The sequence below is a fragment of the Vulpes vulpes genome, chromosome 9 (assembly GCF_048418805.1).
Source record: "Vulpes vulpes isolate BD-2025 chromosome 9, VulVul3, whole genome shotgun sequence".
Lineage (NCBI taxonomy): Eukaryota > Metazoa > Chordata > Mammalia > Carnivora > Canidae > Vulpes > Vulpes vulpes.
The window spans coordinates 107,534,142-107,555,759 of NC_132788.1; the positions used below are offsets into that span (position 1 = coordinate 107,534,142).

The window sequence follows — 21,618 nt, forward strand, 5'->3', positions numbered from 1 at the left end:
CCTCACACGGCTCTGAGGACGCGCCCTGCACAGGTGAGTGGACAACACGAATGTCCCCCCTCCTTCTCTGTGCTGCTACGCGACCTGGGACAGGTGACCTGAGAAGGGGCTGCGCAGTGAGACACGGGACGCCCCTCAGATCACAGGGCTCCAGACCGTCATGTCTTTAATGTTCTGCAAGGGGCCCCACAGACGGGGAGGGAATAAATACAGAAGGTTGTAAGATGCAGTGCGCCCGGCCCCCAGCCTGGGAAGCGGGGGAAATGCCTGTGGGCCTCAGTTTCCCTCGTCTGTAAACAGGTGAGAACACGCAGGGTTTTGCAGGTCTCTCTTGCCGCGCGGGCTTCCCCGACCTCAGGCTGGCGGTGCCGCCTCCGGCCCGCTAGGGGGCGCCAGAGTCCGGTCCCTCGGGCTGCAGGACCACGCCCCCCGCCCCGGGACGGCGCACCCCGACCGCGGGGTGGGGTGGGGGAGGTCGCGGCCTCTGCCCCGGAGAGCACCCAGCACTGCCCAGGGCGGGCCGAGTCCCCTCCCCTGCTCCTCACCCCTCCACCCCTCGTCCCCAGTGGCCCTGGTGCTCCCCTTCCGAGGAGGTCAACGGGGTCAAGGGAGGGCGAGCCCAGGGCTGTCCCGGGGCGGCGGACCACGGAGGGGCGGCGACCGGCCTCCAAGCCCCGACTCACTCGGCCCTTCCGCCGCCTGGACGTGGGGCTGAGCGCAAGGGGCGGCGGGGCTCCCCGGGCCCGTCCGCCCGCAGGTCCCGCTGCCACGCGCGGGTCTGAGCCCCGGGGGCAGCGCGGCCTGGGTCACAGCAGGTTGATCTCGTCCAGGTAGCGGGCCAGGACCGAGTCCCGCACGTCCTTGAAGACCTTGCGGATGTTCTGCGTGTCCGTGGCGCACGTGTAGTGGCTGAAGAGGCGCCGGGAGCGCGGGCCCTTCCTGCCCCCGTCAGCGCCGTCCACGCAGCTGGCGTACATGCCCGCGTACATGTCCAGGATGAACCTCTTGGCTGCCTCCGCGTCCTGCCTCGGGCCTGGGGGGCAGGGGGGGCGGTCAGGGAACGCGGCCCGTGGGGCAGGCGGAGACTGTCCCTCCTGGGCCAGGAGGGGCCTTGGAGCCCCTGCTCCAGACGTGGCCGCCCCCGGGGCTGCAGCGGCCCACAGGGACCACGCACCGCGGTGCCGGCGGCGCCATCTTGAGCCTTCCTAGAGGGTCACGTGACCGCCAGGTCCAGCCAATGGGAGCCTCAAGAAAGCGCTCTGCTGGTCATGTGACCTGGAATGGACCAATAAGACTTGGCTCTGAGACTTTGGGCAGAACTACGTCAAAGAAAGAAACCCTCTTGGCTGGGCTTCCAGCTGATGGGATGGGAACTTGGAGCTGCGGAGAAAGATCTCGCTGAGAGGTGCAGATGGGTAAACTGAGGCCAAGGGAAGGGGAGGGATGGCCACCCTGGTGAGGCAGTGGACATGCTCAGTCTCTATTTCTGTGTCAGTATCTCCGTCCCTCTCTCTGTCTCTGGAGCCCAAGACCCGACTCTGCTGCTACTCGCCGGATTGCCTTATGACGTCCATGTAACTGCCGTGAGCCTCAGTTTGCTCATTTGCAAAAAGGGGATCCTGACAGCCCCAAGCCTCCCAGAGTTGTGAGGACTCGGTGCAATCATGTAGAGGGCTCTGGGCTCAATAATCAGAATGTTATTATCATTCTTCCAGAAAGGCAGGGTACTCAGTGGGGAAGGCTGGTGGTGGCTCCTGATCCAGGCAGCCTGGGTTCCAAGCCTGCCTCTGCCACTCACTGGCAGTGTGGCCTTTGGCAAGTGATTGCACTTCCCCGTGCCTCGATTTCCCCATCTATAGTGGTGAGAAGAAAGAACTCTACTCCACAGGACTTTTTAGTGAGGATTAGACTAGTTCATACACTAGGGTGCCTCCAACGGTGTTAGATGCGTGAGCTGCCATTATAACCACAGATATTATTTAGTATAGAAGAGGAAAGGACCAAGAGCCAGAAGTTGGCAGAGTACTCCAGCCTGTGGCTGGGAGAAAAAGATGAGTCACGAAGGTTCCCTTTGATGTGAAGGAAAACAGTCCCTCAAAACTGCCCACTTTATCCCCATCCCCAAATCTCCAGGCCATGCCCCCATTCCCAAGGCTGCTCAGCTGGGGAGGGAGTCAGGGCTGTCCCCCATGATGGAACAAGTTCACATCTGTCTCCCAGGCCCCCAAGTCTTCTGGATCTGATTGGCTGGGATGGGTTCACGTGGGCTCTGAGACCTGACAGGGCCAAGGGTCACACTCATGGTGATGTCACCAAGCTACCGTGGTTGTTGTGTATGGGAGTGAATAGCTCCCCCCAAATTTATGTCCACCCAGAACCTCAGAGTATGACCTTATTTGGAAATAGGGTCTTTGCAGATGTAATTAGTTGGCTTGAATTGGGGTCATACTGGATTCGGGTGGGCCCGGTAGCCAACGACTGGAGTCCTTATAAGAAGAGGAAAGACACAAAAACACACACAGAAGGCCATGTGACAACTGAGGCAGGTCGGAGAGATGTGTCTATAAGCCAAGGGACCCCAACCAGAGGCTAGGGGAGATGCTAGGAGTCAGAGCCTCCGGAAGACCAATCCTGTCGACATCTTGATTTCGGATTTCTGGCCTCCTTAATCGAGGGGACACCCTTTGCTTGTTTTCTGCCCCCTTGTTTATGGCCCCAGGAAATAAAGCCAGCTGTCTCCGGGACGGCTGCCATCACCCCCTCGCTGTAGGTGGGGGGCATTTGGCCATGAAGAGGGGAGTCTGCTTGCCTCCTCCTGACTGAGCTGCCCTGAGCAACCTGCCTGACCAGTAGAGTGAGGCGTCTGTAACCACCCGCAACTTCTGAGGCTCCCCCCATCCCAGGGGTGAAGTCTGGCTACCCCAAAACAGCCATGAGGTGAGGAAGCCCAAGCCTCGTGAAGGGGCCGTGGCTTAGGAGACACCAGATGGGGCCAGGGAGGGGTGCAGGGGGAGAGTAGGAGGGAGTGAGGAGCAGGAGAGAGGGATGAGGGGGAGGCGGGAGGGAGAGGGAGAGAGGTGCAGAGGGATCAGACCCACAGTGGAAGAAGCCACCTTGGAGGTGCATCTCCATCCGGCCACCTCAGCTGATGCCACACGCATGGAACATGAACTTACCCGCCTCCACCCTTCCCAAGTTCCTGCCCCACAAAAACGTGAGCAAAGTCGAATGGAGGCCTCAAGCCCCAAGCGTCAGGGGCAGTGTGTCGCTCAGCTGGGATACGTCCACCAGCCCCTCCCAGTGGCCCCCCAGGGAAGTGCGAGCCAGTGCACCCCTTCCTGGGACCCACCAGACCCCCACGTCCCCTCTCCATCCTGACCCCGTGTCCTGCTGTCCAGACGGCCAGGCCCTGTGCCCCTCGGGCTGCCGGCGCTGAAGGCTCGCTCCCAAACCTGCTCCTGCCACATGCACATGCCCAGACACGACGCAAACCTATTGCTACAACCCACTGCGTGAAAGGAGGTCACCGTGTCTAGGAAAACAGAGCTGCGTGCCTTGGAAGGACTTGTCCAAAGGTCAGGCACTGGTTTCCTTTCTAATCTGCTATCTGAGATAGATAAGGTGACTGCGAAAGAGTCAAAAAAGAAGTCTCAAAAATCTAGGAAGATTCTGGAAATAGCTGTTGACGCCTTCCAGGTGTGGCTGATGACAATGAACCCTACAGCGGACCCACACGCAACAGATCTACACCTGCCTCTCCAGGGCTCCCTGCTCGCAGCCACGGCATCGGGAATGATGGCACCTGTCACCTTCCCCCCACGCTGCAGAGGGGGACACGGAGACTCGCGCAGCTTGGGTCTGGAACTCGGGCCTGCCCCATCCCATCTGAAACTCCACTGGCTCTGGCTGGGCTAGGGTCCAGGCCAGCATCTCTCTTGGGAGCTGCTTTTGGGAGGTGAAGGCTACAGAAAGTTCTAGAACCACTCACCCTGGAAACTGGGGAAGTAGGTAGCCAGGTGGGAAGTGGGGATCTTCTCCTCCAGGATGTCAGTTTTGTTGAGGAAGAGGATGACAGACGTGCTTTTGAACCAGGGCAGCTCCAGGATGGTGCCAAATAGGGCCAGGCTCTCCTTCATTCGGTTCTGGGTCGAGGGGAACGGGCAGGTCATTGATCCAACAGCCAGCTTGGCCCAGACAGGAGCCCTCCCCCACGTCTCCACATTGGGCTGTCAGCCTAACGTCCAGGGGCTCGCAGTCCCCAATTCCCGGCCAGGTCAGAGGGGGTGCGCCCGTGCTTTGGCACAGCCTGTACTGGTTTGACTAGTGTCCCCCACAAATTCATGTCCCTCTGGAACTTCAGAATGGGACCTTATCTGGAGATAGGGTCTTTGAAGATGTAAAGAGGTAAGAAGAGGTCATGCTAGATAGATTGCCACCTCCACTGCCAGGGGTCCCTTCTAAAGAGGGGACATTTGGTGGGAATCTCTGGGTGGCCCAGTGGTGTAGCGCCACCTTCGGCCCAGGGCGTGATCCTGGAGACCTGGGATCGAGTCCCACATCGGGCTCCCTGCATGGAGCCTGCTTCTCCCTCTCCCTGTGTCTCTGCCTCTCTGTGTGTGTGTCTCTCATGAATAAATAAAATCTTTAAAAAAAAAAAAAAGAGGGGACATTTGGACACAGATACACGGGGGTAAGGCCAGGTGACCACAGAGGCAGAGATGGAGCGACGACTGTACAGGCCAAGGGACCCCGAAGCAAGGGGAGCTGGGGACAGAGTCTCCCTCACGACTCGGGAGGAAGGAGCCTGGCTGATCCGGGGCGGGGCGTGTGGCCTCCAGCGCTGGGAGAGGGGGCGTCTCTGTGGCTCCTGCCCCCAGGCTGCCGTCCTTTATCACGACAGCCCCCAGCAAACTAGGACATCGCATGCGGCTGCATTCGAGCAACATCTGTGGCGGCATGACCTCAAACTCATTGTTTCATTTGGTCTGAAAGTAAAAATTATAGCATCTGACCCCTGGACCCTCAGACTGTGCGTGTAAAGCTTCACACCCTAAAAGCGCAAAGGTCTGAAGTGATCCGGGTCTTACTCGGGAGAAGAGTTCACAAAAGAGCGAAGCGCGGCCTTTCCGGATGAAGGCAGGCCGCTATCCCCGGGGCGGGACCCATTTTCCCGGGCCAGCTGCACTGTGCTTCCTGGGGGCCCTGTCTCGGGGGCTTGAGTGTCCCTTAGAGAGAGAGTCCAGGGTCCTGGCCACACACTGCTCATGGATCTGGGTCTGGGCACTCAGTGCTCTGGCCACGGAAGGGTGCAGAGCGGAGCTGAAAGCCACGGCGGACACGCACGGGCCCGCTCAACAGTGGCAGTGGGTTCCCTGCTCAGCCGCGGCCCGGGCCAGGAGGAGGCGGCGCCCTGTCCCCGCGGTGGCCCTCACCTCCTGGTTATTCTCCTCCAGACACTGGTCGTATTCGCTCAGCGAGGCCAGGTAGATGAGGGCAATCACGTTCTCGAAGCAGTGGATCCACTTCTTGCGTTCTGACTTCTGGCCCCCGACGTCCACGATCCTGCCGATTCGGGAATCACCCCGTCAGACCTAACCCCCCCTGCTGTGGCACCCCAGACCCCGGGCACCCTGGGGCATGTCGAGATCAATATATAATCAATGCCAGCCTCTGGGCCAATGCCTCTGCTGTGTTACCGCATTTCACCCCATGAGGCAGGTGTTACTGTTCGGCCCGTGAAGAAACTGAGGCACGGGAGGGGAGACCTTGACGAGCCTCTGGACTGGGCTGCCTGATTTGCACCCCGCGGAGGACAGCAGGTCAGACACACCCGGGGTCTGCCCCGGTTCCGGCCCGGTGACCTGGGGCAAACTGCAGAACATGTCCAGAACTCAGTTTCCCCACCCGTGACATGCGCATTGTTCTGACCAGCGGACACCATCCCTCTGTGTGTGGCCCAGGGCGAGGGCCCAGCCTCCACCTCCACACACCGCAACAAAAGCCCGAGCCCTCCCGTCTTCCTCTTCTCTCTAAGAAATGTGGGTCACTGATAACAAGCCTTGCATCATCTCCCCGGGGATGGGACTGTTACCCAGGCAGCCGACAGGAAATGCCAGGAGCCCCAGAGCAAGAAGAGACTTGCCCCTTTGTACGGATGGGAAACCAAGGCTGGTGCCCTGTGGCTCCCGATCCCTGAGCCCCACCCCGCTGGTGCAGACTCCCTGAAACCCCAGAGCAGAACGGGGCGAGCAGTAGCTGACAGTGGGGCTCTGGAGACAGACAGATGTGGGGAGGCTCCTTGCCAGCCTCCATGCTCCTGGTCCCAGCTTCCTCTGAGCCTCGCTCCCTGGATTAGGCCTAAGAACACACTCAAGGCTCCCACCTGAAAATCGGTGCCTTAGCCCAGCCTTTCCTGTGAGCTTCTCCAACCTCTACCTTCATTCCTAAACTTTGATCAATTCATCCATCTATCTGCACATCCACCCTTCCATCCACCCACCCACCCACCCACCTATCCATTCATCACACATGTATCCATCCGTCCACCCACCCATCCATCCATCCACCTGCCCACCTACTCACCCATCCACCCATCTATCTGTCCATCCATCTACCCACCCACCTACCCCCCATGCATCCATCCATTCACCCGCCCGTCCACACACCCTCCATACATACACCCATCCCTCCATCCATTTGTTCATCCTTCCGTCTTCCCAGTCATCCTCTCACATTCACCAACTTCCCCTCTGATCTTGAGCTGATCATCACTAGGAAAGCAGGAGAATCAAACTCATCCCCTAGCCTTGGGGGGCTCCCCATCAGGGGAGACTGATGGCAAACAGAAAATTATGAACCATCTTCATCAGGAAAAGGCCAGAGGAGCATGTTTGGGGGGTCAATCCAGCGAAGCATGGGACACAGTGGGGTGAAGTGAACACACCCGTGTTGCACCCTGCACCTTCCACAGCTCCCTGCCATCAGCTCACAGACACAGAGCTCGTGGAGGTCACCGATGACCCTCTCATCACCAACCCCAGAAGTCACTGCTCTCAGTGAACTCTTCCTGACCTCGCCTTAGCCTTTGACACTGGCCCTCATTCTGCCTGGACGACCCCTCATTGCGCTGGCCACTCACACCTCTGCCTTCCAGCTCAGGCTTCTGTGTGTCCAGCTACCTCTGAGATGCCCCGGACCCCAAAGACTGCAGTGCCCAAATGACTTCATTGTCTAATCAAATACCTCCACGCTGCTGCCGCCACTGTGGCCCAACGTGTACCCCGTCCCCTTGATTCTCAGATCCTTACATGCATCTAGTCTTGCCCATTCTACACCAAAACGATTTTTGCACAATCCCCATGACCACTGCCATGGCCCCTACCAACCCTTCCTGCCTGGATCGTGGCTCCTGCCTCCTCCTGAGTCTCCTGACCCCCAGCCTCACGCCCTCAAGGGGGTCACCCTCTGAGCTTCCCCAGCCCTGAGCCCATCCCTCTGGACTATCACTGACCACACAGTCTCTGTCTCCTCCTGCCCAGCAGCCCTTCGAGAGTCCTCCTAGTGAACGCCTACTCATCCTTCAATGCCCTAATATCGATGTCCTCTCCATAGACCTGCACCCCTGGAGCTCTGGTTGCCCCCCTTCGAGGGGGCTGAAGGTGCCTAGATCCAGCTCTGCCCTCTGTGGCCTGGAAGCCCCTTGAGGACTGTGACTAGGGAACTCCTACTCATCCTTCAGGGCCTCAGGGCCTTTGCCCCTCCTATAGGAAGCTCCCCCCACCCCCACCCCCCAGGCTGTGAGCTCACCGCAGGTTGGTCTTCTGCACGGAGAAGCAGTACTCATTGATGCCAGTGGTAGGCATGCGGCTCCGGAGCACGTCCTGTGCTGTGGGCACGTAGCCCTCCTCGGTGATACGCTCCAGGTGGGACAGGTAGCTGTGGAGTGAGGAGCCCTGAGGCCCGGTCTTGCAGCCTTAGTTTGTTTCTCAGACCCGCCCCCCCGCAAGCCCAATGAGGTGCCTGCTCGGGGAGGGGAGCTCCCGGGGAGGGCCCAGGATCTGTGGGTCTGCAGGTGGCCCGGAAACATCACCCTGAGGCTGTGGGAGCATCGAGGAGAAGCGGTTTCGCCCTCGGAGCAGTGTGACCTCAAGGACAGTGTCGCTGGGGAGGGGTGTCACCTTTAGGGAGCTGTCACCCCAGGGGTGGTGCTGTCCCAAGAAAAGTGATGGCCTGGGAGTAGGCTCCCAGCTGCCAAATCAGCCTAGATGCGCAGCATCGTACTCAGGACGGTGTCACTGTGTGATGACGACCAGCGTCACCCCCGGAATGATGTCACTGTTGGAACAGCATCACCCCAAGAGCTACATCCCCGCAGGAATGACATTATCACCCTGGAGCAAGACCATCTACAGCCAGCCCACCCCACAGCGTGTCCCACCGTGGCAGCCAACCAGCCTGGGCACCATCCTCCTGGGAGTTCATCCCTGGGGGCGTCTCCGCTGTGCCCTGCACCCCACACCCACTGCCCACAGACCCCAGACTCACTACACGGCCGAGTCAAGCAGGTGGAACTCCCGGCGGCGCTCGTAGCAGGCCCGGATGCCGGCGTCCCTCCACAGCCACTGCATGGCCACGGCGTAGCGCTTCTCGAAAGTGGTCACCTTGTAGGGGTCCTGGCTCATGACCAGACTGGCATGGTGCTGGGGAGGGACGGACGGGCGAGTCAGGGCAGCCTGTGGGGCGGGCATCCTGCGTGCAGCCCTGCGAGCCGCCGCCTGTCTCCGTGCCCGCTGCCCGCTGCCCTTCCCGCTCCTGCCCTCCGCTCCGCTCCTTCCTTCCCCGACGTGATTGTCCGCAGATGGAGGGCAGAAGGGCAGCAGAGGACACATGTGCAGGGATGTCAGTTCTGGTTCTTTGACGTGTACGGGGCAGGTCGCCGCAGGTGTCACCATTAGAGACTTAGTGCCATGACCCAGGTGGCCAGGTCTCTCGGGGAGGTAGAGGCACGTGCGGCCTCAGCCACCCGCCCAGTGGCCCCTCGTGTGTCCTCTTCCTCACAGCAACCTCTGCTCCTCTGTCCTCCTTTCTTTCCAGCAGGAACACCTCACTGCTGCTCAGACTCCTGGGTTGGCCTGTGCACAGGCACGTGTGTGCACCGCTGTGTGCATGCACGCGGGTATGTGTGCAGGTGGGCTTGCATACGCTGTGAATCTGTGCGTGTATGTGCGTGCGCGCATCTGGGCACATGCATGTGTGCTTATGTGGACTTGTGTGTCCCTCCGAGGCTGGAAGTGTGACAAAGATGTCCCAGAGCTCTAATTCACGCTGCATTGAGGTCCTCCCCGGTGCCATACAACAGGGAGAGGGAACGAAAGGTGTCAGGTTTGGAAACGGATACGTTACACTGTTATTCACAGGTAACACGACTATGTGTAGAAGATCCAAAATCGTCTAGAGATGAGCTATCAGAAGAACATATAACTTAGCAAGGTCCCCGCATGCAAGATCCATAAACAAAAATCAAACGGGTGGCCATATAGTCACCACTGACCATGCAAATTTTTAAAAATTTAAATCCCATTTATGGTAGCACCAAAAGACATCAAATGCCTAGGGATAAATCCAGCAACAGACGTGAAAGCTCTCTACACTGAAATGTAGAAAACATCACTAAGAAAATATTTTAAGGATCTAAATAATTGGAGGGCTATGCCATGTTCATGGATTGAAAGAGCATCTTTTTCCGCTGCCCATTCTGCCCAAAGCAATCCACAGATGCCACGCAATTCTACCAAAACCCCAGAAAGGTGTGAAGGTGTGTGTGTGTGTAAACACTGACAAGATAATTCTAAACTATGTAGAAATGCACAAGGGCCCAGAGTAGCCAAGACAATTCTGGAGAAGAATAAAGTGGCAGGATTTCCACTGGCAGGCTCGAAGCCTAGATACCAGCTACACTCATCACCATGAAGCGATATTCACTCAAAGGCAGATAAATTGGTCAATGGAACAGAACAGGGAGGATTAGCGGATCCAGGCATATTTGAACACCTGATTTATCACCAAGACGAGACCTTGATACCATGAGAAAAGTGTAAGTGGCGCTGGCACAACTGAATATCTGCCCGCAGGATGTGGGTGGGGAAGGAAAGAGAAACATAATCCCTGCCTCACACCGTACACAAAAATCAATTCCGGGTGGAATGTAAGTCTAAATACGAAACAATAAAAGACAGAGATGGGGGCACCTGGGGGGCTCAGTGGTTGAGCGACTGCCTTCGGCTCAGGGTGTGACCCCGGGGTCCTGGGATCGAGTCCCACATCGGGCTCCCTGCGTGGGGCCTGCTTCTCCCTCTGCCTGTGTCTCTGCCTCTCTCTGTGTCTCTCAGGAATAGATAAATAAAATCTTAATAAATAAATAAAAGATGGCAGCAGAGAGTTTCATCATGACTTTGGGGTGGAAAACCATCTCTTGGGCAGCCCCGGTGGCTCAGTGGTTTAGTACTGCCTTCAGCCTAGGGCATGATCCTGGAGACCTGGGATCGAATCCCATGTCGGGCTCCTTGCATGGAGCCTGCTTCTCCCTCTGCCTGTGTCTCTGCCCCTCTCTCTCTGTGTCTCTCATGAATGAATAAATAAATAAAATTTATTATGCCACAGATCTGTAAGAAGAAGAAGAAACAAAAAGGGAACTACTTCTTTTTTGATGGGCAAAGGCCAAAACAAAAAACAAAAATGGGCAGAAGATGTGAACAGTCGCCTCACCAAATGGAACATCCCAGTTCCCAACAAACATATGGAAAGGTGTGCAACACCCCTTAATCAGGGCGGGGCGAATCACAACCACAGTAAAAACACTACTAAGAACCCTCCAGAACGGCTACACCGAGGTGACGGCGCCATGTGCAGGTGAGGACGTGGGGCAGGTGGAAGTCTTCGAGCGTGCGTGTGCGCTGCAGGCGGGAGCGTGGACTGGTACAACTGCTTGGAGACAGTTCGGTGTCTCCCCCTAACCTAATCCACTTTATGATCCGCATCCACCTCTACGCGGACACCCAACGGAAACGCTAAGACTTTCACAAACGGCTCATGGTGGAGACGAACCAACCGCCACTGCGCCTCCAAACACGGAAGGGCCACAGATGAACCATGCAGTGCCACAGGCCACACATGGCAGAAAATTCCGTGTCATTCCATGTAGGGGAAGTTCAAAAACTAGGCAACGTGCTGATGGGAGATGGGCTAGTGGTTAGGCCTGGGCCGGAGGGTGGTAGTGATTTCGGGAAGGGACCTCATGTTCTGCTTCTTGTCTCCAGGCAGTGGTTACCCACGTGTTTGCTCTGTGATGATTCACCGAGCCCACCACCTGGCTTCTTTGGCTCGCGTGTTATGTCCGAATAAAAAAAAAACAAAAAAAACAAAACAAAAAAAAATACGTTACTTTGTAAGGAAAGGCGGTGTAACGGAAGGTGGTGACAGGGCCAGCAGGTGCTTATCTTGAGTCTTCCACTTGGGGACTGTGAATATCAAGCTAAGTGTCCCCTCTCCTCTTGCTTCTCGTCTGGGAGGTGGGGATGACGGTCCCCAGCGGGAGGGGTTTCCTGGGGGTTAAAGTCATCCCATCCACTGATGCTCACCGCCCCCTACCCCCTTCAGGCCCCGTGCCGAGAGCTTTTGGCTCCTTTAATTTATCGTGTTCTCACCACAAGCCCCGTGAGGATCTCCTGAAGCCCGGGACCGGCCCAGATTCAAACTCAGAAGCCTCCTGATCTGAGAAAGGTGATGTCAGCTGACACCTGTCACAATGGCTCTTATAAAACCCAAAGAAAAGACGAGCGGTGTGGACAAACTGGAACGCTTGCGCCCCGGCGGCCGTGGGAAACAGCCCGGAGCTTCCTCGAAAACCCTGAAACCCGCCTGCCCTGGGGTCCAGCGAGTGCTTCTGGGGGTCTGACCCGCAGGCGGAGATGAGGATCTTGGAGAGGTCCTGGCGGCCCGCGGCCCTGCGCGTCGCCGGACGGATGGCGCGAGCACAAGCCGTGGGAGAGGACAGGATTCTGCTCGGTAACAGCGCGCGTGGCCCCACGGACGTCGTGGTAACAGAAATAAGCGAGGCACAGACGGTCCCGCTCCCACGCGACATTGAGAAAAGGCAAACCCACGGACATGGAGAGCAGAGTAGGGCTGGCGGAGGGGACTCGGGGGCCACCAGCGGGGCACGACGTCGTAGTTACGCAGGATGAGCACGTTGCACAGGCCACCGGACCGGCCACCGCGCACCGGCCACCGAGACAGTTACGGGGGCACATGGCACAGAGCGTTCCCGAGTCAACTTCCCTGGAAGGTGATGTGCCGGCCGCCGCATGGCTGCCCCCCCACCCCAGCCAAACGGGGTGGCTCAGGACTCCCCCCTGGGAGCTGGGGCCCAGGGAGAGGTGACAGAGCCCACAGGTCCACGGGGACACATGGAGGGACACCAAGCTGCCTGGACACACAGAACACCCCCAGGAAACTCCTGGGCTGTACAAACAAGCCCTGGGGACCCCAAATACGGCCCGGCCCCAGGTGCTGCTTGCAGGGTCTGAGGGGACACAGTCCTGACCTGGGAGGATCTGAGGGGGCAAGTGCTGGACTTTGAGGTCTGAGGACACACATCCTGCCCCTGGGGGCCCTAGTGGACACAGCCGGGGTTTGGGGTCCGAAGGGACACGTCCCACCCTGAAGCCCAAGGCCCCACCCAGCTTGGAGCCCAGGAGGGGAGGCCCCAGGATGCTCACGCTGCTCTCAGGCCTGCTGAAGGGGATCTGCAGCCGCTCCATGGCCTCGATCATGGCCCGCATGGAGACGAAGATGTTCTGGTAGACGAGGGGCCGGAAGCCCTTGCGGTCCTCCTCCGAGTAGCCCGCCCCGTGGATGATCCGCATCTGCTTGATGAACGTGCTCTTGCCGCTCTCGCCAGGCCCTGGGGAGGCACACCACCAGCTCAGCCCCGGGGTCCCCCCCCAACCCCCAGGGCTCAAACCCTGGCTCGGCCAGGGCCGCACTCTGCAACCCTGGGCGAGTGCCTTCACCTTCTGGGCCTCAGTTTCCCCAGCTGTAAGATGTGGTTCGCAACAGACCCTGCCCGCTGGCTCTACCTGATGGTAAAGGAGTTCACCGTCAGGTGCTCCCAGGAGGGGTCAGCAAACCATGGCCCGAGGGGCCATCCAGCTGGCCACCTGTTCCTGCACGGCCAGCAAGTTTACAGTTTGTAGGATGGCTTTTACGTCTCTAAGACTGGTGGGTTTTTACATTTTATTTATTCATGAGACACAGAGACACAGGCAGAGGGAGAAGCAGGCTCCCTGCGGGGACCCCGATGTGGGACTCGATCCCGGCACCCCGGAGTCACGCCCTGAGCCAAAGGCAGATGCTCAGCCACTGAGCCACCCAGTCGCCCTGCGTCTCTAACACTTTTTATGGTTGTGGTTTTCACATTTTTAAACGATTGAAAGGAATAAAAAAAAAAACTATTTTGTCACATGTTGAAATGATACAAAATTCATGTTTCGGTGTCTATAAATAAAGTTTTATTGGCACACAGTCACCTCCACATGTGTACGAATTGTCTACGGCTGTTTCCTCACCACAACAGCAGAGTCGAGCAGCCAGACAGAGACCATCTGGGCCCCAGGGCTGAAAATATTTACTATCTGCTTGTACAGGAAGAGTTACAGATGCCTGCAGCGCTCGCGCTATCGTCAGGAGTAGTAGCATTGACTGTAGTTAGAATTGCTGTTATTATTTGTTCTAATACTTTCAAGTAGACAAACTTTTACAAAGGAGAGACAATAGGATAAATAGTGTTTAGCTGAATGTCAGGGGCGGCTTCTCCGTGGAGGTGACTTGTGGAGTTGAGATCCAAAGGCTGGGAAGGTTGGAGGAAGGGCACATCATGCAGAGGGCACAGCCCGTGCAAGGGTCCTGGGGCAGAAGCAGGCCTGGCGTGTTGGAGGAGCAGCGAGGAGGCCTGTATGGCTGGAGCAGAGTGGGTGAGGGAGAGAGAGGGAGGACAGGGAGGACAGGGAGGGGACAGGGCAGGTGCGTAGGGCCTCAGGGAGCGCGGAGAGGACTTGGACTTTTACTCCCGAGAAGAGGGAGCCCTGGAGAGTGGGAGGGGGGAGTGGAACACCTGCCCCGCGTCCTCACAGGTGTCCTTGGGTGGCTGCTGTAGTGAAGACAAACTGTGGTGCGCGTGGGCCGGAGCACGGGGGCCGGGGTGGAGGTTAGCTCAGTGGGGGCTGGACCCAGGTGGAGAGAAGGGGCCATTCGAGAGAATCTGGGAGGCGACTCAACAAGTGGGGACCAGTGGACACGATTTACGGGGCCAAGTGCAAGACGAGGCCCTCCTGAGCTTGGGGCGCCGCGGGCCTGCCCAGGTCCTCCCTCCCTGCCCCAGAAGCCAGCCCTGGACTTGCCGCAGTCACACCTGGATGTTCGACACTGGGTGTTGCGGCCTCGGGGCTGGAAGCCCAGAGCCGAGGCTGAGCCCCGCAGCCTCCCTCTCTGGTGTCTCTGTCTTCCCTCCTGGCTCCTCCAGCATCTCCCCACCCCGCGCTGCCCGGCTCCTCCTGGGGGCCCTGGCATGGGGTCCTTCCAGGGACAGGCTGGTGGGCTGGGAGGGAGAACAGGGAAGCAGCAGCAAAGGAAGGGGTGGCCTGGCTGGAGCCCAGAAAGAGGAAACGGGGCAGAGGGGGCAGAGGGAGGTGGAGGGTGGGGAGCGGGGAGCGGGGCAGCGGGGAGACAAGCAGGTGCCGTCTTGCGTCACCCCCCACCCCGGGCTCCCTGTCCCTACACATCCGAGGGCAACAAGGGCAGGCCGGGGGGACACCGGGTCTTCGTTAGGTCCGCTAGACCCCAAGCTCTAGCCCCGAGGGACAATAGCGGGGAAACGGGGCGAGCTTTCGGGCTGCGGGTCAGGGGTGCAGGCCAGGAACTCCTCACCTGCTCTCAGCCCTGACCTGGGGCGCCCCGCTTCGTGGTGGGCTCAAACCCACCAAGTATTTAGGGACAAAAGGTGTCAGGTCTGCAACGTACTTGCAAACCGTTCAGGGAAACGACGAGAATGTGTGTGTTAACTATAGGACTACAGAGCACGCAAGTTGTAGCTGTTACGCACCGTGTCACCGTGTCAATTGTGAATATAGACACCTGCTCGTCTGGCGGGGCGGGGGGGGGCGGAGGAAGAGTGGAGAAGGGGGAGAAACCTCCCGGCGTCAGGTGCTCGTGAGACACGGAGTGGGATCCGGAGCAGAAAAAGGGCCGCGGTGTAAACCAGCCCCACCCGGCCCGAGCGGCGTCCACGTGCATCTCTCAGCGGTGACAAACGTGTGTGTTACCCGAGATGCCAACGCGAGGGGAGGCCATTCAGGAGCAGCGGCTCCCTCTACCACCTTTGCCACTTTCCTGTCCTTCTAGAATCGTTCCAACATAAGAAGTTGCCCCCGGACGCCCCACGCCACGGGTCCACGGCCTGAAACTCCGCAACGTGAAGCCGCATGTGCCCCACATTGCGGAATGTCTCGGGTTCCGGGACGGACGCCTCTGGCCCAGCGAATGTCCCCGCTGCGATCACGTGAACGTCAGGCGTCGGGGCACAGCTCTCCGGCCCCCGGGGCTCCCCCGAGCCCAACACGCACCATCTTCCAGAGCCTCACCTGACGGACCGACGGCTCCTGGCTCACTCTTCATGTGGGGAAACTGAGTCCCAGACTGGCTGATGGGATCGCCGTGGGCCTCAGACCTCGTTCTGCCTGAGGCCAGAGCTCGTGGGTGTTAAGGACGACACCAGAAAGTTCCCCATAACAGTAATCCCAGGGAGCATGACTTAACTCTTGGCGTCCGCCGGGCCCGGGGCCACGATACTCCGTGCCTGTCCTCGGTCAGTCCACACAGACATGCCCTCTGGTTCACCAGAGGACCCCGAGGACCAGAGAGGTGAGGCGGTTTTCCCAGGGGCACACAGCTAGCGGGGAAGCAGGAGCCCCCCCCCGCCGGTGGGGCGTCACCAGGGCATCAGACAACGTCCGTCTGTGGACACTCGGAAGCCGGGCAGCTGCCGGGGTTCCGCCGGGGGCGGGGGTGCACTCAGGCCAGCCCCGGGGACCGCGCCCTCTGACCTCCGGGCCTCGGGGCTCCCCCGGGAGTGAGGAGGGCAGTCAGAGGCCTCACAGGGCAACAGTTCCCTCGATTTTCTTCTCTTCTGTTTCGAGAAAGGGAAAAAAAAATCCTGGTCCCGGGGCGCCTGGGTCACTCAGTGGGTTGAGCATCAAGTCATGATCCCGGGGTCCTGGGATCGAGCCCCGCGTCAGGCACCCTGCTCAGGGGGGAGTCTGCTTCTCCCTCTTCCCCCCAACTTGTGTTCTCTCTCTCTCTCTCAAATAAATAAAATAAAAATAAGTCTGGGTCACCCCCACAATATGGATTGTGTGCCTCACACATGGGTCACAACCTGATGTCTGAGGGTGGACCCCCCCCCCCACGCCTGCAGCCCGTGACTGTCCTGAGGCCACCAAGGGCTGTGGACCGTCTCCAGCCCCAGGCTCCAGGTCCCCTGCGGGAACGTGACCCCCCCCCCCGGGGCTGGGGGCTGCGGGGAGAGCTCTTCCCACCGGCCGGGGCCAGAAGGGAAGTGACTGCTTCCTTCTGGGGATGGATGAGGAACTGGAACCTCACAGATGCCAGGAGGGGCCGTGCCAACCCCGAGCATCACGAGACACCCATGCGGCTCCTTCCCTGGAGGATGCAGCCCAGGCACCTCGGACGCTCCAAGAACTCAGCCTCGGGGGGCACAGGGAGCTGGCCTAGGGGGTTGGGGGGGCAGGCGGCTCAGGCTGGAGACCCCAGACCAATCCCATGGTCCATCCCCTCCCTGGATCTCAGTTTCCCCATCTGTCCTTGGGGAGCAGGGGCTTTCCTCTCCAGGGGGCACACACACACGGAGGTCAAATACACGGACTCTCGAGCCAGAATCCCGGGTTCTGATCCTGACCGTGCGACCCTGGGCCGATGGCCTCGCCTCACTGGGCCGCGGTGTCCCCATCCAGGGACGGGCACTGGTGGACAGAGCTGGCTCCTTTAACGGCTTCCCTCAGATGCTCCTCACTCCCCAACACACCAAGGGCTTCCTGTTGGGGACAGATGCCGGCCCGACCCTGCTTCCTCAAAAAGATCAGCCACCTCCAGGAAAAAATAACTTTTGGATTCAATTCCTGTTTTCGAGAGGGGAGAGTGGTGTGGAGGCCGCCTCAGGGCTGGGGGCTGGGGGAGGCGGTCAAGACCACAGTCCACGGCGCCGTCCATGGGGCCGGTCAGTGCTTGGGGCCGTGGACAACCAACCCCACCACGGCAGGAGAAGGGGGCTCCCGATGGGGGCCTGGCCGGGGTGCAGGGGACCGAGTGGGTGGGCCAGGGGACGCGGCGCGGCTCTAGGGGAGGGCACCCCCAAAACAGGATGCTCATCCATTGCCTTGTTGGTGTATAAAGTTCGCTCTGGGCCTCTGCTCTGTGTCACGCCCCCGCACTCCAGGGCCGATGCCCCGGACCCAGCAACTGGGGAGAGACACGGTCCCCACCTTTGTGCTGTTTGCTGTGCAGCCGGAGACACAGAAAATGAAGAACAAATAAACAAATCTGAGAGCGTGTCGGTGAGTGAGTGCGCTGAAGAAAGATCAAGGGCATCACGTGGAGGAACGGGAAGGACGGGCTGCCCTCGTAGCCAGCGAGGCCGGGAAGACTCCTCCGAGGGGGCGACACATGAGCCTATGCTGTCTTGAGGGACGCTGACAGCTCCCGGCAGGAGAACAGCAAGTGCAAAGGCCCTGCGGTTTGCACATATGAACTTGAGGTGTGCAAGGGAAGATCACCAACACTGATAACCCCTGAGCCTGATGGATGGGGAAAAAGCTAGCAGACGGAATGGAATGAGGGGTGCGGGGTGGGGGGGGACACCACTCCAAATGCTCCAGGCCTGAAAAAGATGACGGCACGGGGGCTGTGGTATACAACTGCATGCCCAGACCTCTGACAGCTTCGAAAAATGGGCGCATTCTTTGAAAGGCACCAACAGCCAAAACTCATTCAAGAAGAAATAACCCGGGACGCCCGGGTGGCTCAGCGGTGACCATCTGCCTCCGGCTCAGGGCGTGACCCCGGGGCCCGGGATCCCCGCAAGGAGCCTGCTTCTCCCTCTGCCTGTGTCTCTGCCTCTTTCTGTGTGTCTCTCATGAATAAATAAATAGAAATCTTAAAAAAAAAAAAAAAAGCCCAACTAGCCCTCATTAACAGTATTATTAAAAAGCAGCCAATAAAACATCGTATATCATACGTATTATTAACCTAATAGCCTAACGAGTCTGAAGAAATCAGACACACCTATTAAAGTCATTAAATTCTTAATTAAAACCTTCCCGGCTCTGACAGCCTTCATTGATGACTTCACCACCGTCTACGGAAAACAAAATATTCCCCGAAAAGCAGAGAAGCCAGGTGGCCCCTGAAGGACTGTGGGGAAGCAGCAGGAGCCGGGGTGTGAGAGGCCGCGTGCCGGGGTCTGGGCCCCCCGGGACCCCCCGGGGCCCCCCAGGCTGGCTTCCTTGGAAATCACATAAACCTGAATTACATAAAAGGCTCGAGTCAGAAGGGCTCAGACGCGACCCTGGGATTCCGGGCTCCCCCCACCTCCCGCTCCCCCCCAAACCAGGAAAAACGAGGCCACCGTGCAGACGGCCGGCCTCCTGGCCCGGGGCCCGCAGACGCGCCTCGGGGACACCCGACCGCTTCCCCAGTGACCCCCGCCCGGGGTTCAGGACATCCCACGTCCCACGCAGAGCGAGGCGGCGGCGGATGGGGGGGGGGCGGGGGGTGTCACACGTGCGGGACGCGGCCTGCAGCTTCCGAGGCCACGGCCTCGAGCCCCACAGCCTGCCGGCCCCGCCGCTCCTCCCTCCCGCCCTGTTTTCTTCTCTTGCTTGCTTTTCTTGCTGCAGGAAATTATTTTATCTGCTCTTTGGTTTATGGGCTAACGTCTGAGCATCGCGGCACGACGTGGTCCTCGGGGGCCCGGACGCTGCCCGTGTCCTTGGCCGCTGGGCCCCAGGAGTTACCCAATACATCGTGGGTATGAATGGATGAGTGGATCCGTCAGTCAGTCAATCAACTGGCCGGTCGCCCGAGCCCACTGGCAACGTCCCGCCCCGGGACGAACGGGGTCGAGCCCTCCCCGCGGCGGGGCCCTTGCGGCGGGCAGGGGAGAGGGCGGGAGGGCACCCCGCACCCGCAGTCCCAGCGAGGCCCGGGAGCCGCAGCCCGGAGCCGGAGCCGGTAGGGCGGGCTGGGCCTGCCGCCCCCGGGGCCACCTCCGCTGGCACATGCCCCGCGAGGCGGCTGGCCGGCCCGGGCCGCGGGCCACCCCTTGGGACCAGACCTGGGGCTCTCTGCGCCTTAGTCTTCTCGCCCAGAAGCGAGTCTCCAGCTCTCCCGGCCCTGCCAGGAGTGAGCCCCCCCACCCCCCGTCCTGGCCCGGGACCCGGGTGCCCCGCCGCCCTGCCGGCCCCACTCACCCAGCAGCAACAGCTTCAGCTCCCCGCGATCCCGCTTCTTCTGCTCCAGGAGGATCCTGTTGATCTCCTGGTCGATCCGGGCCGCCGCCTTCTCATCGTCCGTCAGGCAGCAGGGGCAGCAGCGCCGGGTCAGCGAGCGGGCCATGGTGGGGGCCTCAGCGGGCACGAGGCGGCATGGCCCCGGCCCCGGGAGGGCACCCCGGCCGGCCCCGGGGAGGGCTCCTGGCGCCGGCGCGTGGGCCTGGCCGGGGGCGGGGCTTTCCTTGGGGGGTCACCCCAGGGACCCCTGATGTCCCGGCCTCGGGCACCGGGGGCCCAGCTCTACGAGGCCTGAGTGCCCGGCTCAGGCGGGTGGGGGGCAGAGGAGGAGCCCGAGAAGGTGTGGAGGCTCAGGGCTCCCCGCCCATCTGCAGACCTGCCCGGCCCTGCCAAACTGGTTGAGGGTGGGTGCCCCCGGGGAGGGCGGGCTGCCGGCGAGGAAAGGCCCCGACCACAGTCAGCGTCCGTCCCCGTCCCCACAGCGCCCGCTGGGCCCTCCTTCCTCATTCTGGAGAAGGGGTGGACTCCATCGTCCAGGCCTCTGACGCCGCCTCCAGGGTGGCCCCAGGCCCACCCCTTCTTCCCCTCCGGGGAACCAGTTAGGAGAGGTGATCAGAATGCCAATCTTTGATCTTTCTCAAAAAAACCCTGAAGGCTGGGGGGCGGGGCGTGGGGATGGGGGGGCTCCCGTGTATGGGAGTTCTTCTCACCCCCCAACTGCAGATGAGCAAACTGAGGCCGAGAGCCAGGAAATGACGTGCCCGGGCAGCCCCAGATGAGTGTTTGGCGGAAGGACAGGATGGGCTGGGGAGCCCGCAGGCCCGGGCGCTAGGCGCTGACCGGGCCGCCTGGGAGCGGCCGTCCTTCCCCGGCAGACGTTTACCGGGGGCCTACTGTGTGCCAGACCCGGTTCTAGCACGAGAGGGAGCAAAACGACAAAATCCCTGGCCTCCCCGCCCAACACTCTAGATAGAGGGACAGATAAATACGTTTTTAAAAAACAGTGAAGCCAAAAAAAAAAAAAAAATAGTGAAGCCTGTCGGATGATGATACAGTCTGAGTCCAATAATAATAATAATAATAATAATAATAAAGCAGAGCAGGAGGTAGGAGGTGCTGGGGTGCTCAAGTTGGGGGCATTACATAGGGGGTCAAGAAGGTCACGCTGACCAGATGACGTGAGGCACCAGAAAGAGGAGGAGGGGGGCAGGCAGCCTGGGCACAGGGGTCCCGGGGAGAGCTCAGGGTCTCTCCCGACAGCCTGCGGGGCCACCTGAGCCTGTGCCCTGTACCCCCAAGCTCTAGAAGTAGGACGGTGACACGGGAGGTGAGTACACGGCCGCTTCCTGGATGGACACTCACAGCAAAAGGGGAGGTCTTGGGTGGCCTCCAGTCCTGCAGATCTTTGCCCTTTGAGAGGTTCTAGAAAGCTCTGGAAAGTTCTAGAAGCCCTACCCCCACGCCCACCCAGCCCCGGAACTACACATAACTCGGGAGGTCTGGATACCTCTCAGATGGCGGCGGGGCGAGGCTCAGGGAGGGTGAGCGAGGAGCCCGGGATCGCACAGCAGCGCGGGCAGCCCTCCCCGCCCACCCCCTGCGCGGCCGGAGGTTGCGCGGTTGTCTTGGCCGTTGATTCATAACGCTCGGCAGATGGGAAGTTCCAGAGAGGCCCCTGCTGGGTCCCCGGGGCCTGGTAGGGGCGGCCCCGCTCTCCCGACCCCCGGGCCCCCGCCCCCCTGGCCTCCCGCCCCCCCATGGCCATGGCCCAGAGGAGAGGTGCTCCCCGAGGCCGCGGCCTGGCCACTTCCCAGTCTTGGGGCAAAGGACCAAAGGCAGAAATAGGTCTGAGGTGGGGCGGGCAGGGGGGCGGGCAGGGGGGCGGCGAGGGGGGGCGGGCGGCAGAACAGAAACAACCAGCTTGGCAAAACCGGGAGGCCCAGCTGAGTCACAGACGCCGATGCCAGTGCCGAGCGCAGGA

The 21,618-nt window shown here is 60.1% G+C and overlaps 1 protein-coding gene across 1 annotated transcript; it reads right to left on the reverse strand.

Moving 5' to 3' along the window:
• Window positions 1–140: 140 nt before the first annotated feature.
• On the reverse strand, window positions 141–20,230 carry GNA15 (G protein subunit alpha 15). Its single transcript, XM_026019399.2, has 7 exons — window positions 19,599–20,230; window positions 12,777–12,961; window positions 8,545–8,699; window positions 7,807–7,935; window positions 5,433–5,562; window positions 3,989–4,142; window positions 141–1,033 (listed from the first exon to the last, which is right to left on the reverse strand). The coding sequence occupies exons 1-7, from the start codon at window positions 19,741–19,743 to the stop codon at window positions 807–809; spliced, it is 1,125 nt and encodes a 374-aa protein (XP_025875184.1). The 5' UTR covers window positions 19,744–20,230; the 3' UTR covers window positions 141–806.
• Between the last annotated feature and the right edge of the window lie 1,388 nt (window positions 20,231–21,618).